We start from the raw sequence: 18,160 nt of genomic DNA, 5'->3' as shown, positions 1-18,160 counted from the left end.
GCACTCATACACTATCATATGCACTCATACACCTATACACCTATACAGACACTCACACACCACCACATATCCAGAATTACTCACACACCTAGTCAGTCATGCAAAGAATCAATTACACTTCCACTTACTCACCTATACAATTATACAGACACTACCTCACTTATTCAAACAGATTGTAACACATAATTACTCTACTATAGAATCACAGATACAAAAACACACTTATCCATGCAGCCACTGTCACAATCACTGACTCTCACATATAGTTATTTATATACACCGTCACTCACATGTACTGCCTTTTACATATGTAGTTACTTGCACATGTTCCACAGAGACATCCATTCACATACCAACACACCCATACACACACTCACCCACACATACAGCTGTTTCCACATGCACTCTTGAACCCATACACCCAGTGATTCGACCACTCACACAACTATGCACACACACACCTCCCACCCACCCACACACTCTCAGGCACTCATACAAATACTCAGGCAACCAATCAATGACCCATATAGACACTCATGTAGCTACTCACCAACCCATGCAGCAGCTTACACAACAGACAGACTGATACAGACATTCACGCAATTTAGTCACTAACCCATGCATTCAGTAAGACACATTTAATCACTCACTTATACAGTCAGGCACGTACCTACTAAATCCTCCATCCAGACACTTACACACCTTGCCATATATATAAAAAATATTTCAACTTTATAGAAACGCACAGTTACTGGATGATGTCATTTGAGATGTCATCAATGATGTCACTGACCATGTCATGAATGATGTAATATGTGGCGTCATCAGCAGTGCATTGTGGGGGCGCGAGTTATAGTTAGATGAACTAACTATAACGTCGATATTTCTATGGTTTTGTATGAGTCAAATGTCCAACTAACTATAACGTTCCTGAAACCTATGTTTTTTTCAGTGAATTTCTAAGGTTTTTTAAATGCTAATTTCTAACCATAACGTCCCTCAAACGTATGGTTTTTTCAGTAAATATATATATATATATATCATCCAAGAAGTTGCTGCTTTTTAGCCAATCTCTTCCTTTCTACACCAGTGCTAGCAGCGGCAGCGACAGCCGCTAAATATACACAAAGGTAGTTTCTTTTGAGAAGTCCCAAAACAAAAACAGCGGCACACTTATGGACAACACAATTCATTTATTGTGTCCACGAACGACGTGTTTCGGTGAAGCCTTTTTCAAGTAAATGACCTGTGCCCGATTCCCCTTAGAAATACGGGTCACGGTTAACAAACAGTGAAAACATACTGCCATATTCTTTACAAACTGCGAGCAAAATTTAAATTCATTTAGCCCACTATACACGTGTCAAAACTAAGTAGACAAATAATACATTTTATGCACACCATTATTAAACAATTTAAACAATTGATTTCCAATGCACATGTCTGGTCCTGCCTGCAATTTCAATTTCTACTCCAGAGACCATAATACATTGGGAAAGCGCTGGTGATGTCTGTACCCTTATTACTCACTATTGTAGCGTTTTGCTCGACATCTTAGTAGAGAAGTTAATATAATTAAACTCATATTGCACACAATAGTGAATTAATTGTATTGCAAATGCGCACACACATCTGTCCGTCCTTGCACTTTCCCTGGTCCCTTATTATTACAATGCAAATGCATGTTAATAAACACAATTCTATTCCGATAATGTACCGAATCGTAGAAATTAATCAGCAATAATCACTTTTAACATCAACGAACCTTGTACAGATTATATACAAACTAACTGTATGCTTTTTCGATATTTGTCCACTAAAGATCCACTCAGTTAATGTACCCCAACCGGCTAATGATTATTAGAAATTGGCACATGATTCTAAATATAAATATGCAGCATGAATGCGATCATCAATAGGGGGATAGGACTAACAGTGTGAAGTGGTATACTCCAAAACTTAGTGTGAATGATTAGAAACAAAGAAAAGCGATAGTAAAGTAAAAACACCCTCTAAGGGTGAGTTTACATTGATTCTATGTAACTCCAAAATCGCTGAGATACTGGATTCAATCAAAATGTGTGTCAAGCATCATATCTACACCCACAAACTGCGATTCTACTCACAGGCTTTCCTGTTTCCTCATAATTAAAATAGTGAAAGTGATAAAAACAACTATGTTGATTCTCTCATACTGGGACACTGTAGGAAGAGTCATACTTGTTTCTTTCTAATGACCTTTATATCCAATATGTGTGGGTAGCTCTTCCCCACTGTTGAGCTCATTGGGAATTTTGATATTCAGCTCAATGATGAACCTTGATTCTGTAACACGTAACACCTTTTCTCAGTCACCAACACGTGGATGTGTTAAAATCCAATCGATTCCCAAAAACTTAATCAGATTAGGATTGCGCTCATGTTTCTCCTGATAATGTCGAGCCACTGGGTAACTCAAGTCTACGTGGGTGACAGTACTCATGTGCTGTAAGATCCTGGTCTTCAATTGCAGTTTTGTGCTGCCTATGTATCTAAACCCATACGGTCATTCCAGGACATAGGTCATAGATTACATAGTCACTGGTACAAGTTATAAACTTGGAAATGTGCCTTGTTTTGCCAGTGTCGATGTGGTATTTATCCCTACTTCTGCTGTGTTTGCACACCTTACATGAATTACATTTATTGAAACCTTTCATGGTTCCCAACCATGTGCCACTATTGAGTTTGTTGTGATAGCTGTGTACAAGATAATCCCTTAATGATTTAGATTTTCAATAGGTTATTAATGGTGCTTTGCCAATGCTTTTGCCTATAATCGGACCAGTTTCCAGCAATCCCCAGTGACGTTTCATAGACTGTCGTAGGTTATTTGATCTCATGTTATATGTAGTGATCATTCTAGGGTTATTGTCTTCTTTGGTCTTATCTTTTTTAGAGGTAAATAATGCCTCATTATGTGTAATTCCACACACTTTCTGTACTGCTGTGGATATGGTCTTCTTCTTGTAACCCCGTTGCCTAAATCTTCCCTCCATTAGCTCTTGTTCCTTGAAGTATCCCCCTTCTGAGCAGCATATTCTGTGCGCCCTAAGAAGTTCCCCATAGGGGATACTATTACGTAAGTGTACGGGATGATTACTGTTTGCATGAAGTACTGGCAGTATCTTCCCAGAATAGACTGGTGACAATATGTCCATCCTCTATTGTGATGGCTCCATCCAAAAATTCACAATAAGATGTACTAATATTGTGAGTAAAGGTCAAATTCAGCTGATTATTCCCTAATATGGCAATAAATTCCTGTGCTAATTGTAAAGGACCATCCCATATCAGGAACAGGTCATCTATGTACCTGATCCAGATAGGGATGTGTTCAGTGTATTTCTCATTGGTATCAACCCACACCACCTGTTCCTCCCACCAGCCCAGGAAAAGATTTGCTAGGCTGGGGGTAAAACAGGTGCCCATCGCCGTACCTGATTTTTGTCAGAAAAGTGTCTTATCATAGGTAAAAATATTCTGTGTAAGGCAGTGGAGCATCATGCTCTCCAGCATTTTAGTATGCTCCCACAGCGAAATGTGTCTATCTCTGAGAAAGTATAGGCAGGCATCCACACCCTATCTTTGATTAATCGAGGTGTACAATGAACATACATCCAATGCTATCATATGGAAGGAATCTTTCCATCTGATATCATGGATGCGACGCAGGAAATTACTACTATCCCTGCAGTATGATCTTAGCCTTAGAACATAAAGTGACAAAAATAGATCCAGGAACTTGGAGGTATTTTCAAAAAGCCCTGCATTTGAGGAAACTATATGTCTCCCAGGTGGTCTAGCAGGATGTTTATGAATCTTTGGCAAAAGATAGAAACACGGAACCCATGGACTATCGGTCTTCAAAAACAACTATTCTTCTCTATCCAGTAAACCCCCGTCCCACCACTCCTTCAATGAGTTATGGTAAGATGTGATCGACAATTTATACTTTTCCCAACTAATTTCCTCATAACAGTTGAGATCCCTCAACTGTCTCAGTGCTTCATCATTATATTGTTCCACATCCATGACAACAACATTCCCCCCCTTATCTGATGGTTCACAATTATACTTTGGTCACTCATAAGAGCTTTATGTGTCGCTCTCTGTAACTGTGTTAAATTGTCTCGTACGTGGTGGGCACGTTGACTCTTAAGTTTGTTGATCTCTTTAATCATGATGGAATTAAATGCCTCCATGTCGTCGTGTGGGACATTCAGATTAAATATCGATCAGGGTTTGAATCCACTATGGCACATGGCATCAGGTCTAAATGCCTTTGTCTCTGTCCTGTATTCCCATGATATTTTCCTCCAATTGATGTAAGTCCAAGATGAAATCCACGTCTTCAGTCCTGAAATCCAAAATGTCCTCAGAAAGTTGACATCCAGTTCTTGGTTTCTTTTGACCTACTGGCATTTCAAATATTTTCATAAGTTTCAATTTTCTAGAGAAAGAGGTCAATCCTTGTGGTTACATAGTCCATATCATAGAAGGGGCAGAAGGATAGCCCTAGTTGTAAGAGTGATTCCTCCTCTCGTGTAAGTGTTCTAGATGATAAATTGATAACAGAATTGTTTTTGCTGTTAAATCCACTCTGGGTATTGAGAGTAGGGGCTGTTCTGCCTCTTTCTATTTTTGGACCTCTACCTCTTCCCCTGCCCCTGACTTTAGTTTTCTCTTCCAATTCCTTCTTTCATTTTAGAATCTGGAATTTTTGCGGACGAACCTGTTGATACAATTTCTTGTTGTCTTTGTTTTTGTATTATATGTAGGTTGCGCTGTGCCCAATCAAATCTTTTAGCATAGGTCAGTATTCTGCCTTCAGCATAATCCTTTTCATCCCTCAGAAATTTCCATTGTTTTGTAGCCTTAATAGTGTCCTCGTATGTCTTCAGTTTACCTTCCAAATGATTTCCAGAAATCAATCACTGCTTTGTTGTCTTTTAGTTTCTCCAATTCTTCTTTTAATTCGATAAGTTCTTTGTGGGTTGTGTCCATCATGTCATCAGTGATGTCATCAGTGATGTCACTGACCATGTCATGAATGATGTAATATGTGAAGTCACCAGCAGTGCATTGCGGGGGCGCGAGTTATAGTTAGCTCAACTAACTATAATGGCCGAATTTCTCTGGTTTTGTATGAGTGAAATGTCCAACTAACTATAACGTCCCTGAAACCTGTGTTTTTTTCAGTAAATTTCATAGGTTTTGTACATGCTAATTACTAACTATAACGTCCCTAAAACCTATAGTTTTGTCAGTGAATTTCAAGGGGTATACTGGTGACCATCATATATTTAAGAAAACTTAAATAAAAACAGCTGTACTAATAAATGCAGACTCACACAGTTGTTACTACAGTGAACAAATCTCCTAATTGACAGAAGGTATCTTCAATGTGATTTTACCTTACTGCTCAGATGTAACTCCTTGCATCCTTGCTTTGGTGAAATGTCTTTTTTAAAACAATAAAACATAAAAACATGCCATGGCATATAATCCATAAATTCAGTTGTGCTGGCTGTATACAATACGCCTTCTCTTTGCCATTGTGCAGAAAGAGGCGCATTATAATCTAAAACCCTCCCGTCTCATGCATCAAGGCCCTTCAATTTAAATGGCTTGATATATTCTCTGTTGGACTTTTCTATAATCCACCCCATTTAGCACCTCTCCCTTAAATATATCAGAGGAATATTTGAAACATATAGCCACAGTAATATCACTGATGGGCTTTGTACTTTGAATTACAACCATATGTGATTCTTTTTCGACAAATTAATATTCTTAGTTTTTGAACTCATTGTTTAAAACAGATTTCTGGCCATTTAGTTGGTTTTGTTTTATTAAGCTCTTATCAATCATAGGCCTCTTACATTTTTGTGCTGGGATTTCTCTCTTCCTGTACTTTTGAGCACCTTGATAATCACTTATGTGTGATAGTTTGCTCTTTATAAATGATTAATTAATGAATTAATGAATGAATAAGTGAAAAATAAATACATATTTAAATAAATGTAAGTTATGTATGATCTTATTGTGCAGGGGTTGTTACTACAATATCATTTTTTTTTAAATGCCACGTGTCAGTCCTTTCTTTCTGATTGAAAACTGAGCTAAACTATACTTTCCTCTGAAAGGTAGCAGTGCTAAGGCTAAGCTTTTGTGTGGATTTCAAACTCTGTCTAGATAATGACCAGCCAGCAACCAGCCAAAATATTGCACTCTGATATTACCTGCCCAATCAGGTTATAATCTGAGCTGTTTTGCTGTTGTTACAATTTATCAACTTTTCAGTGATTCTAGAAGTGCTCATTTATCAAGAGATCAGTCAGTGCAAGTTTACTTCATGCCACAGAATACCGAAATGCTGTACAGTGTGGATTTTTACTGAAATTTAAGAAAGTAACACCACTACCATGTACACCCCGCATATAGTTACCTTACCCATTACAGGACTATTTGTGAACTTAGCTTAACTTGATGAGCTAATCCTCTGATAAAGCACTGCATTACTGGACCAGAAAGCTTTGCTTTGCACTATACATGCAGTTCCACTTCTTTTAATACACTGTCACATGTAGATGTATGCATTGCATGGTGACATCTTTCTTTGTGTATTGTCGCAGATGGTGGCCTCTGGCATTTGCCGCTCAGATGATCACGTGATCAAAGGTCAAATGGCAAACATAAAGTTTCCTGTGATTGTGGGCCATGAAGGTGCTGGGATTGTTGAAAGCATTGGAAAAGGAGTGACCACAGTAAAACCAGGTGAGACCAAAATGTATCTAAGTGACCTTGAAGTCCAAATGCATTCAGCGAACAGCAAACTGGAAGTCACATGAGTGAAGCACTGCTGGTGTATTTCCAAAGGAACATTATTGTGCATTGTTCTTCAAAAAATACAGGATATGACATTTTAGTTACTGAGAGCACTCAGTCAATAAGTTAATTGGATTTACTAAGTGTTGGTATCAGATTGGTTTTCTATGAGATACGTTTCTTGGCAAATGATTGACTGTAAGAAGAGTCGCCCACCACTGAGACAATGGGACATTTATGTCTACAGACTAGGATGTTATCAGTATACTAAGTGGAGGCAGGTGCGCAACACCCATTGGGCTCACCGGGCTTCAGCCCCCCCGTCATGTGTGTCAGCCCGGCTGAGACAGCCTCGCGGGCTGGCGTCTGTCTAATTGCAGCCGCACCGAGTACTTCACAGGTCTTTAAAAGACCATTTACTCGTTAATGAGGCTTTTGTTGTGTTTTCACCCCTTCTTACAGCCACTCTGCCTCTGGCTGGAAGACTTAGCCCCCCCCGAAATCTTTTTCAGCCCCCCCGAAATTTGGCTCTAGTTGCCCGCCTGAGAGGAGGTAAGACATATTCTTGCCTTTTTTTTGATTGTACAAGGACGAATCAGGGACAATAGGAATCCATTTTTGTCCTGATGCAGGCCCAAGACCACAAAGGGGCATATTTAGGGCCCAAAACATGTTGGTACAAGGAGGAATGAGATATTGCTTCTCTAACTACATTGACAATACATTGATTTAATTCAGCCCAATGTACCCTCTGAATAAAGGAAACCTCTTTGGGTTTACACTATGGCAGTTGTAAGTGACATCTGGATGCTACACTTTTCCAGTACTTTTAATTCTGAGTTACCTCATTGTGAGGTTAAGACTACCGTGATGGTAATATCCTACCAGGGCAGGATGAACTAACCAATGATGGCACATGCCACTGCCTTGTGAGTGAGGCTTTTTTGTCTGAACTTTTGAATATTTCTCCCACTTGGCCCAATTATATCCCGAACAACTTAGGTGTGGGTAATACTATCATATTTTTTGTGTGTGATGGATTAATATAGCAGTATCAGCAAGTAGTGTAGCAAGGATGCCACAGGCCTTTATGTAAACAAGAGCAATTAGTTTAATTAGTAAAAACAATAATAGTTGGGGTGTAGTGGGTCCCTCACGCCCCTGGTAAATGCCAATAATGAGATGAATGCTTCCCATGGTTGTAGGGAACAGCACAACAGCAAAAAATGAAAGTACAAAGAAAAACAATAAGTTGGTTAACTTTAAAAGTCACACCTTGTTTAGCATTGCTGGTGATCTGCATGGGCTAAAGAAAATATTATCTATTTTTATTTATTGTCTCATATAGTGCATGCTTCACTCAGCTTGGCTTCACAGCGCTGAATGATGCATATTTGAAAACATACGTCAAACACATACTGACTGTAGTAACCCTATTTGTAGCTCATACAAAAGATTAATCAAAATCTTCTAAGAGATTTAGATATTGTATCTCAACTTGTGTGTACATATACAAATGAAGATAGCAGTCTTTCCCCAAAGGTAATGTTGAGAAGGGGCTGCTAAAAAATGGATGGATGATCAATGTAAAAAATAATATTCTGATGCAGGAATAAAACTAGGCAAATACTTCTCCACTTCAGGGCAATGAAACATTACATGGTGGAAGGAGTCAAATCAAAAATATCTTTATTCAAATCTTTTTTTGTAGCCCTAAAATTACATAGAATAAAACAAAATCATACAATAAAAAGTTTTTTCATTCTTACATAATACCGTAATTACAGTTTAAAAGTTTATTCCATTAAATGTTAAAACGCCATCAATAAAAATCATCTTATTTTCTCGTAATTACAAATATTATCAACCTAAAATCATAAATCAGACATCTTCATAGACTAGATTATCCAGAGTTACAAGGGATTTCCTTCTTTTAATAGCCCAGGTTATGTATCCTGCAGCTGCTCGACATGCTAATTCATTCTTAAGGGTGCATATAAGATCCATGGAATCCTTATAGGAGAAGAGTTTCTCTGACATAAATATTGGTCATAAAAATGTTGGTTTGATATCTTGATAAAACTTGCAGAACAACATAAAGTGCATCGTGGACTGAGTGATTTTCCCATCACATGGGCATCTGTAAATTATTTTCTTTCATTTTTCATGTTTGGGAATGCCACTAGTTCATGAATTGTACCCAGTCGAGGCCTAGTTATGTAAACTCGATCTTGAGTGTTAGTAACTTTGACTAGGTATTCGGGTAGACCAGACAACTTTATACTAGACACTGTAAGATATTTGTCAATTTCTTTCAGTAACTTATCCATATATGCTAGCCATGGTATTTTATTAAAATGATCCAATGCTAAATAATCCTTAAACTTTGTTCCCTCCTTGCATCAGATGTTATGTCAAGAGAATAATGCTCTAGCTTGTACTAAATCAGTGACATAACGTGCATCCAATTCCATATGTAGGAGATATACAGAGGTAGACCTTGGTACAGCCAACATGTGTCGGAAAAACAAGTTTTTACAAATTTGTAATGTATTTGTATTTACATTGCCACACACTACAGAGCCATATGTTGCTACTGACTAGCATTTGCTACCATATACTTTAAGCATATCACAAATAGGTCTGCTAGCTATCTTATTACAGAATCTAAAAATAGCCTCCATGGATAGAATTAATTTAAATCTTTTCTGATCTATGTGAAAGTAGGATGTCTAGATAGAAAAGGCTGTGTACTTTAGTCAGCTTATATTTACTCACACAATGGGTCTTTTTCTTTGCCCTACCCTGTCCACAGATCATCACAAATGTCTTGGAGAGATTTAATTTTAAATCTCTCTGTTCCATGTTTGTTGCAAAAGCTTCAATCAGTTATTGTAAGCCATTTGCAGTTCTAGATATTAAGACTGCATCATCTGCATACAGGAGCAGAAGAGATTGGCAAGAATCTACTTTCGGGGCATCAGTATTCAATTCTTGGAGGAATTTATCAATCCCATTATTATATATTGAGAAAAGGAGGGGTGCAATAAGACAACCTTGTCTGATTCCCCTGGACATCTGTATTGCTCCACCTTTCAGATAATAAAGAATTCTACAAATTCCACTGCCAAACGGTGGCTCAAACACAGCGGAGCAGGAGACATAAAACACAACAACACATAGAAAAGGGTTTCACTTTACAAAATGCAAAGACTCTCTTTTTAGACTACGGCTTGTGGTTTTATTTATGCAATGCTCGCTAACAGAAAGGCTTTTCCAGATGTCAACTTAAGATATATATATTTATATGCAAGCAATAATAATACACTTGGTAAATGCAACAGTTAGATTCATGAATAATACTAATGAATAAACAAGCAGAAAATAATATGAGATAAAACTCAATCAAATATACTGGACGTCCTGCAAGAGATAAAAAAGGTATACACTGAATACATCAAATGATTACTTTAGATGTGCACCTTGTGTCATTCACCGATCAAAAAGAAAACACCTCAAATGACTACAGCCACTGTAACCTCACACCACAACTGCACTTGTCAGACACAAATCACCTCACCTGATTGTTCACTCGACATCTGTGCCAACTCAAGCTGGGGGCCCGTTCACAGCTGGGCTTGGACTCTCGACCGGGACTCAGGTTCCGTTTGTCTTGCTGCAGTACATCTACTCTGTAAGTGAGCTACCAACCTTGGCTGTCAACAACCCTCAGCTTTATAGTCTCAAAACACACACTAGAAGGTTTGAGAGTCTTGCCCCCTGTGCCACAGAAACTTACTGGAGCTGTCCAGCTTCCAGGCAAGCATTCCACGGCAGGAAGGAGTTCCCACGTTCCCTCTACATTCTCGCATGTTCCAGCTTTTATCTTAACAAAGCTTACAAAAGCCTTCCAGGGTACATCAAACAATCTCTCACAAAACAATCCTTGAACGTGATTAACCCAAACAACTTACAAACCTGTCTGGGCACGCACAACAGCTCAAGCAAGGCAGAGTCAGAATGCAGGATGACATGAGGCCATGTCAAAGCCAATACTAAGAACTTCATAATTCTTCCCAATGTACAACATAATGCACATCTGTACACCACTGCCTATAGCATCACATACTTCATCTCTCAATGTACAACACAGTGCACATTTGTGCACTACTGCTCATAACATAGACCAAAACGTACATTCCACACCTCTCTCTCTCTCTCTCTCTCTCTCTCTCTCTCTCATGCTTTTACATGCACATCCCACTTGTTCTGTTCTTAGCAAGGCTGGTTCTTGGCAAGACTGTTATACTCAGGGACAGCTCCCACTGTAAGACTGCAAGATTTCAAGAAAGAAACCTTTAAGAGAAACAAGGCATATGCAGTACATCGTAAATTCAGGCTAGAATAAAACAACTCACCACGGTCAATTAAAATAATGGTAGTCAAAGGTCATCACATGGTGTCAGACCACAAGAGTGCCTCTAGCACTACAACATCTTAAAATTTGGGGTGCATTCCCCCTCCCTCACATTCCTTACTCTAGATGTCAGTTTAGAATATAATTGAGGCAGGAATGAAACAATGGGTGGAAGGAGTCAAAGAATTAAGCCAGTAACATACAACTGAGTGAATGGGAGGAGGAAGTCATGAAGGGAATCAGAGCACTGTGCATTTATGGTTGAAAACCAACATACAGTAAAATAATGGATGGGTATCAAGTTAAAGGCTAACATGATCATGATGTGCTGGAGATGGAAAATGAATGGTGAGATCCTCAGTCCAACTCTGCAAGTGCAGTACATTGCATCGCAATAAATGAAGTCACTTGAATAGTTAGTTGCAGGACCTTCGGAGCAAAACATCATTAATTATGTATCAAGTCCAAAGGAATCTGTGTGGGGAGCCTCGATAGTAAATAAGGGTGGTTATCTGAGGAAATAGGAAGGAACATGGGCAAAGACCAATAGCACAACAACCTTAAAGATGTATTAGAAACTAGTGGTAAATAGTGTGAGACTAATAACAGTGGAGACATAAAGTAAGGGTCTGCATAGTCAGATGAAGGTCTTTTTCAAGAAATTGAGCAAGTTCTTTGGCAGACCTAAAGAAGAGAAAAGAAAGAGGAGGTACTCTTGATATGAGCAGAGTGGAATTTTTCTTGAAAAAGGTGTTGTGAGAGACCTTTAGAATGTACATCTCAGGTTCTGAGAATCTCCCTATAAAAAAAGCTTTGAAGTAAAATACCTGCAAATGTTGACATTTAAAGTTTTGTAAAGTGCAGCCTGCAGCCCTTACGTGGCATCCTATTTCAATCGGGAACTATTTAAGGCAGGCCAGAACAGGAGTGATATGGTCAAACTTTTTGTGTTAGTCAGAAACCTAACAGCAATATGAAGAACAGCTCTTAAAGGAGCAAGTCTGTCTTTAGAGAGGCTACTGAGGAAAACCGACCTATAACTAATTTTGAAAATGACCCTTGCCTTAACTGCTAGCTTCAGATCATACATAGAGAAGTGTTTTAAATATTCAAGCTTTGGAAGTTGAAATCTCTCCAATTTAGCCGGAACTTGTTTGTGTCATAGTTTTTTGGGAGAAGGAAGACCACGAATGTTTGCAGTCATGGCAGGTTTAGGGGTAATACTAACATTCATGACAGCTTCAAGCCCATATTGTTTAATTCCTGGGTCAAATTCCTGAAATGCAAATTGATTTCCAAGCCTTTACATTTAAGTTTAATCAATTTATGATTGCACGCTATGGAAGATGCAGAAGGAATGTGGAAGTCAAGTTTAAGATCGACGTAGATGTCATCAGCGTTCTGATAAAAAGATATACCAAGATCAGTAAGTAGTTCACTTGGAGATTCAATGTGTTAATTGAAAAGGGTGAGCTAGAAGAGAGCGCATGCTGGACCACGTATAGATGTTTTCTCTACCATTTATTGGATGGTGTTTAACCCTATCTTTTAAATATTCCAAATAAATTTGATAGATATTTACTTACAAAAATGTTGTTTAGGTCTAGTTCATCAATTGATGGCATTCCCTAGGAAGAGACATAGGAATAAGGGTAAATGTCTATATCTTTGTGATAGGACATCCCTCCAATCTACTACGCACTTTATATTATTCTGTATTTTATATAGTGCTCTTTAGAAGGAAATTACTAAAACCTTTATTTTTAAATATGAATTTTACTGCGTATAAACTAGCACTTGAATACTGTATTAATGTCGGAGATGTAATGAAATATAGTGCAGGTATAGATTTTGTTTTGTAGGCCATACATATAAGAAAATGTTTAATTCATCTGCAATGTATAGGTTATGAATTGTATGTAGATTATTTGACCATTTTAGGCTGTATACTTTTGAAGGTATAAGAATTGTATTGTTTTTATTAGTAATGTATGTAATTATGTTTTAAAGTATGTTCTTTTAATTGTTTTATAAAATGAATAAAGATGATTGACTGACTAATATACCTAGAACAGGACACGCCAAAGATGTTACACCACTCCTCAGACATTCTCATGATAATGTTCCCACATCTATGCAAACCTGACGAGTATTTAATTTACACATGTGTAACACAGATATTTCTCACTTTTTGGCCAGTTAACTGTTCATGCAAAATGTTGACTATTTTGAGGCCTATGTTTCACCTGAGTCTATACAGGTGCTGAAAATCAAAATGGTCAGATGACTTTGAGTATAGAAACCTTCATTCTATGACTGCTTTGAATTTCCACCAAGGAGTTAGTGTAACAGGTTCTCCCAATGTATTTATTTTTAAATGTAGCGAGTTGAAGTGAGAACCATATTTGCTTATTGTACGTGCAAATATTGTGACGTTTGTCTTCTTTGGGAGGTCACAGAGTACACATTGATTGCTTGTTGACCAGAGATGAAGGGCAAAATTGTGAGACCCTTTGGATTGATCTACTTTTGTCCTGTTACGTCTTTGCTTAAATTACAGGGGCTGCCACTCAGTGACTCAAAAACATTTGCACAGTGGTTGAATCAACTTTCAGTCCTGCGATTTGTATTGCTTTGTGCCACAAATCTCCACCATGCATTTTGCAAGTGCCTATATAAACATATATTAAATTTGGACCCATTGCCAACATGACCTTTAGCAGTGTAGCATCCTACTTATGACTAATGAATTCTGAAAAGGAAGTGTTATGATAAAATACATCTCAAAGTGGTTAAAAATTAAAAAGGTGATTTTTAGTTACCATTCTGGTGATTATATATTATTTTCTTCTTCATAAATGGTACTACCTGAGCAGCGCCTGCTGGGATACATTCCTCTGATGTGTGTTGTTAGACAGCCCCACAAGGACACATTACAGATGGTGAACATATGTTAATGGTTCTGGTTTGTAACCTGTTTGCTGTATTAATCATTTCAGATTACAATTATCTTTTCATCCTGTCCATAGGTGATAAAGTCATACCAATTCCCATGCCTCTGTGTGGAGAGTGTCGTAGCTGCAAGCATCCATATGCCAACGTGTGTGTTAAGAATGAGTATGTTTTTTTTTACAATTTTACTTTACTAAACTTAACTTTCACTCTTACGTCCTCAATACATACTTGGCAGAGCCATATCCATGTGAGAGACTGCCATGTCGATACCATGTTTTACTGGCATTCAATAAAAACAACTTCACAAACTGCAATATTTAGCACGTAAAGTAGTGCTACAGTAGTGGTACTTACCAACTACAAAACACAATTCGGAAATCTAGGAATGGAGATCTTCACCTCAGCTTCCTCCTGCTTTGCATTGGGGACATCGCCACACATGTAAATTTACTACTTAGGTCCTCTATATGAATTATGTTACTTCAACTGGAGAGCTAACTCCAGGTGAAACAACACAATGTGCAATTTCAAGCATTTTTAGGCCTGCAATTACAGGGTCAGAAATCTCAGGACCTGATAAATCGAGGCCCGGACACACTGGACCTATCAAAGAGGCTGATAAGCGGCAGTGGCATGCAGCATTTCAGAGCCCTGCCCACTGCCTGCAGTAGTCTGGAGGGAGCAGATAATGCTCACCCGACAAGCCCAATCATGCCCATCACCCCTGAAAACCCATTCAACACCCTCTTGCCCCATCAGTAGTCCTGCTGATATTTTCCACCTGCTCCGAGCAGACTTCCTATGGCAAAGGTTTTTCACCAAAATGGTAAATAAAATGTCCTAGAGTAACACCTGCTCCGGTATCTCCATTGGAAAGTCCGGCCGACTCGTATTGAGGGCCCTAGGAGTAAATGTGAGTGGGACCAGAGGGAGTGCCAGGAAAATGCTGAATACTAACTACTACATAGTAGGGATTTAGGAGGGGTACGGAGTGTTTAAAGGAGGGTCATGCTAATACAAGCACCCATCCACAAAAGAGTAAGGCCATTGTTATTCACAAACTACACTTCTAAAGTTACGAAAGTACTAAAGGCCCTAAAACATTAGTAAATGTTCTCCAGCACATCCTTGCTGTAAGGTTGCATCACACATAGCCACTCATCGATACTGCAATACACTCCCATCGAAAAGAATAGAGGCAGGAGCTTTAATCTTTAGGGAATAATGTGAAATCAATTAAATTATTTTGACTTTTAGTTTAAATGTGCATAATTGTTAGTTGGATTTTTTTTTTTTTTTTTTTTTATAAATTAAAATAATATAGTTTGATTAATTAAACAATTTAAAAAACATTTAATTCGATTAGTTACTGTGCTTTAAACATTTTCTTTGTTCTACGTTAATATTAATCATTTTAAATTCACCATGAATTGGATTTTACATTATTATTTATTTAATATGTTTTTTTGTAAATAACGAATACACATTTCCCCATTACTTGACTATGGGGAGGTCTCTCTCCTGAGTGGGAAAGATCCCTGTCCTGGTCATGGAGATCTCTGCCTACATGTAAAAAATTGTACTTTACCATGCTAAATGCAGTCTTACATGTCTCCATCAAATTCAGTCTTATATGTCTCCATGGTTTCAGGGGGCCAAGACATTTAAATATTTATTGTGTGCAAATCTACAGTTGGTAATGGTGACTAGCAAAAAAAAGTGTTATTTTATACCTACGTGCAAGATTGCATTTACTTGTGAGTCAATCTGCATGAGCAAGTTTACATGTGTGAAAAGGGCCCGTTGAGTTTTCCACTGCCATTGTCACTTGCCGGAACCAGATGAAAAATGGCAGCATGTAGGGGCTCGGAGTCCTGGACCCCTTGCAAACTAAGAAAATATTCCAGCATGTTATTCCTCATTCCCAGTCCTAAAGCTCTTGACACCTGGGAACAGTATGGGAATACAGCCGGAATCCTTAGTTCTAGCCCCTGCAGCTCCAATTCTAGTTTTCCAGGCTTTACATAATGAGGCCCTTAAATTGAAAACCCTAACAAATTTAACCCTGTTTATTTTTCCTTTACTCAGATTTGGGAATTATTCTGGAAAGATGTATGACAACACTAGCAGGTTTAGCTGCAAAGGGAAGCTGATTCATAATTTCGCAGGCACCAGCACCTTCGCTGAGTACACGGTTGTGAATGAAATTTATGTGGCTAAAATCGATGCTGCCGCACCTCTGGAGAAAGTTTGTCTAATTGGATGTGGATTTTCTACTGGATACGGATCTGCAACTACCACTGCCAAAGTAATAACGCCTTATGATAGCAATTTTACCTCGCAATCTATTAATTTGTTTATTTTTGTGACTTCGAGGCACAATATGTTTGTTATATTACCTCCAGTAACATATACAAGAAGGTTGAAAGAGTTTGTCGAAGTGTCTCACAAAGAGTAGCATTTCAGATGCCTTCAGAAACGAAGGAGATTTGAATTGTGCATTACACCTGCTGCAAAACACATTTGTTTTCACTGATCTCACTAATTGACCCCCACCAAGCAAAAAAGAATTTGTAGGAGCTCACATTAGTTGGTGTTGCAAACAAATAGGAGCATCTGTACTACCAATAATTCTGTCTTGGATACGTCACGGGCAATGCTGTTCCAAATCCACACAACCTGGAACAGCTAGAAGTGTCTAGCTGATGCAAAATGGTAAGACAACTTAAATAATTGTAATGGGAGACACGAGGTCTATTTTAAAGGGAGAGGGGAACAAATAGCAACATGGGAGTTTTTGAGAGGACGGGGAAAGTGATGGGAGACACACATGAATCTGTAAAGGAAGTTATAATCTACATTCTCTTTAAACTAAGCTGAAGCAAAAATAAATGTCCCTGGGCTTCAGACCTGGTGTACCTGAGGTAAGTAATCCAGCATTCCTCATGAGCCATCAAAGCATACACTACCAGTCGTTCCCCGTTTCCCTTTAATCTAGTATCCTGCTTTCTGAATCTCTAATCTTTCCTACATCTTCGTCATTTCTATTTTTGATTCTATTTTTCTTTTTGCTTCTTCCTCCCCTGTATTCTTCCTTTCCTCAATCTCCTTTTTCTCCCTTCTTATTCTCACTGTCCTCTCCCTCATCTTGTATCATTGTCCCTCTTCATGCATCTCCCTATTTGCTTATTTCTTCACCTCTTCTGGATCGTTCCATCCCTTTTTACTTTCTCCACTCACACCAATCAATCAATCAATCATAGCATTTGTAAAGCACACTACTTACCTGTGAGGGTCTCAATGCGCTGGGGGGTGGGAAAAACTGCTACTGCTCGAAAAGCCAGGTATTGAGGAGTTTTCTTAAGGTCAGTGGGTCTTGTGTCTGCCGTAGGTTGATGGGAAGGGTGTTCCAGGTCTTGGCAGCGAGGTGGGAGAACGATCTGCCACCAGAGGTCGCTCTTTGGATGCAGGGGACTGTGGCGAGGGTGGCGGAGCGGAGCTGGCTGGTGGGGGTGTAGAAGCTGAGTCGTCTGTTGAAGTATGCTTGTCCGGTGTTGTGGAGTGCCTTGTGTGCATGGGTGAGGAGCTTGAAGGTTATCTTCTTGATGACAGGGAGCCAGGGCAGGTCTCTCAGGTGTGGTGTGATGTGGCTGTGGCAGGGGATGTCGAGTATCACGTGTGCAGAGGTGTTCTGGATTCGTTGAAGCCGTTTCAGGAGTTTGGCCAAGGCTCCTGCGTAGAGGGCGTTTCCGTAGTCCAACCTGCTGCTGACGACGGCCTGGGTGACCGTTCTTCTCCTTTCAGTGGGGATCCATTTGTAGATCTTGCGGAGCATGCAGAGGGTGTTAAAGCAGGAGGAGGAGATGGCGTTGACCTGCTTAGTCATGGAGAGGGTGGAGTCGAGGATGACCCCTAGGT

General features: G+C 38.9%; 1 protein-coding gene across 2 annotated transcripts in view; it reads left to right on the top strand.

Moving 5' to 3' along the window:
- Positions 1-18,160, top strand: part of LOC146866272 (alcohol dehydrogenase 1-like) — a 266,527-nt gene that overhangs the window by 142,170 nt on the left and 106,197 nt on the right. For both annotated transcript variants that reach the window (XM_085635204.1, XM_085635195.1), the window contains 3 exons: positions 6,678-6,819; positions 14,317-14,404; positions 16,331-16,550. In XM_085635204.1, the coding sequence (XP_085491330.1) occupies positions 6,678-6,819; positions 14,317-14,404; positions 16,331-16,550 (450 nt within the window). The remainder of the gene's footprint in view (positions 1-6,677; positions 6,820-14,316; positions 14,405-16,330; positions 16,551-18,160) is intronic.

This window comes from Triturus cristatus, chromosome 2_1 (genome assembly GCF_964204655.1).
Source record: "Triturus cristatus chromosome 2_1, aTriCri1.1, whole genome shotgun sequence".
In the NCBI taxonomy this organism is placed as follows: Eukaryota; Metazoa; Chordata; class Amphibia; order Caudata; family Salamandridae; genus Triturus; species Triturus cristatus.
The sequence above is the reverse complement of the archived record's forward strand: the minus strand, read 5'-3'. Positions and strand labels throughout refer to the sequence as shown.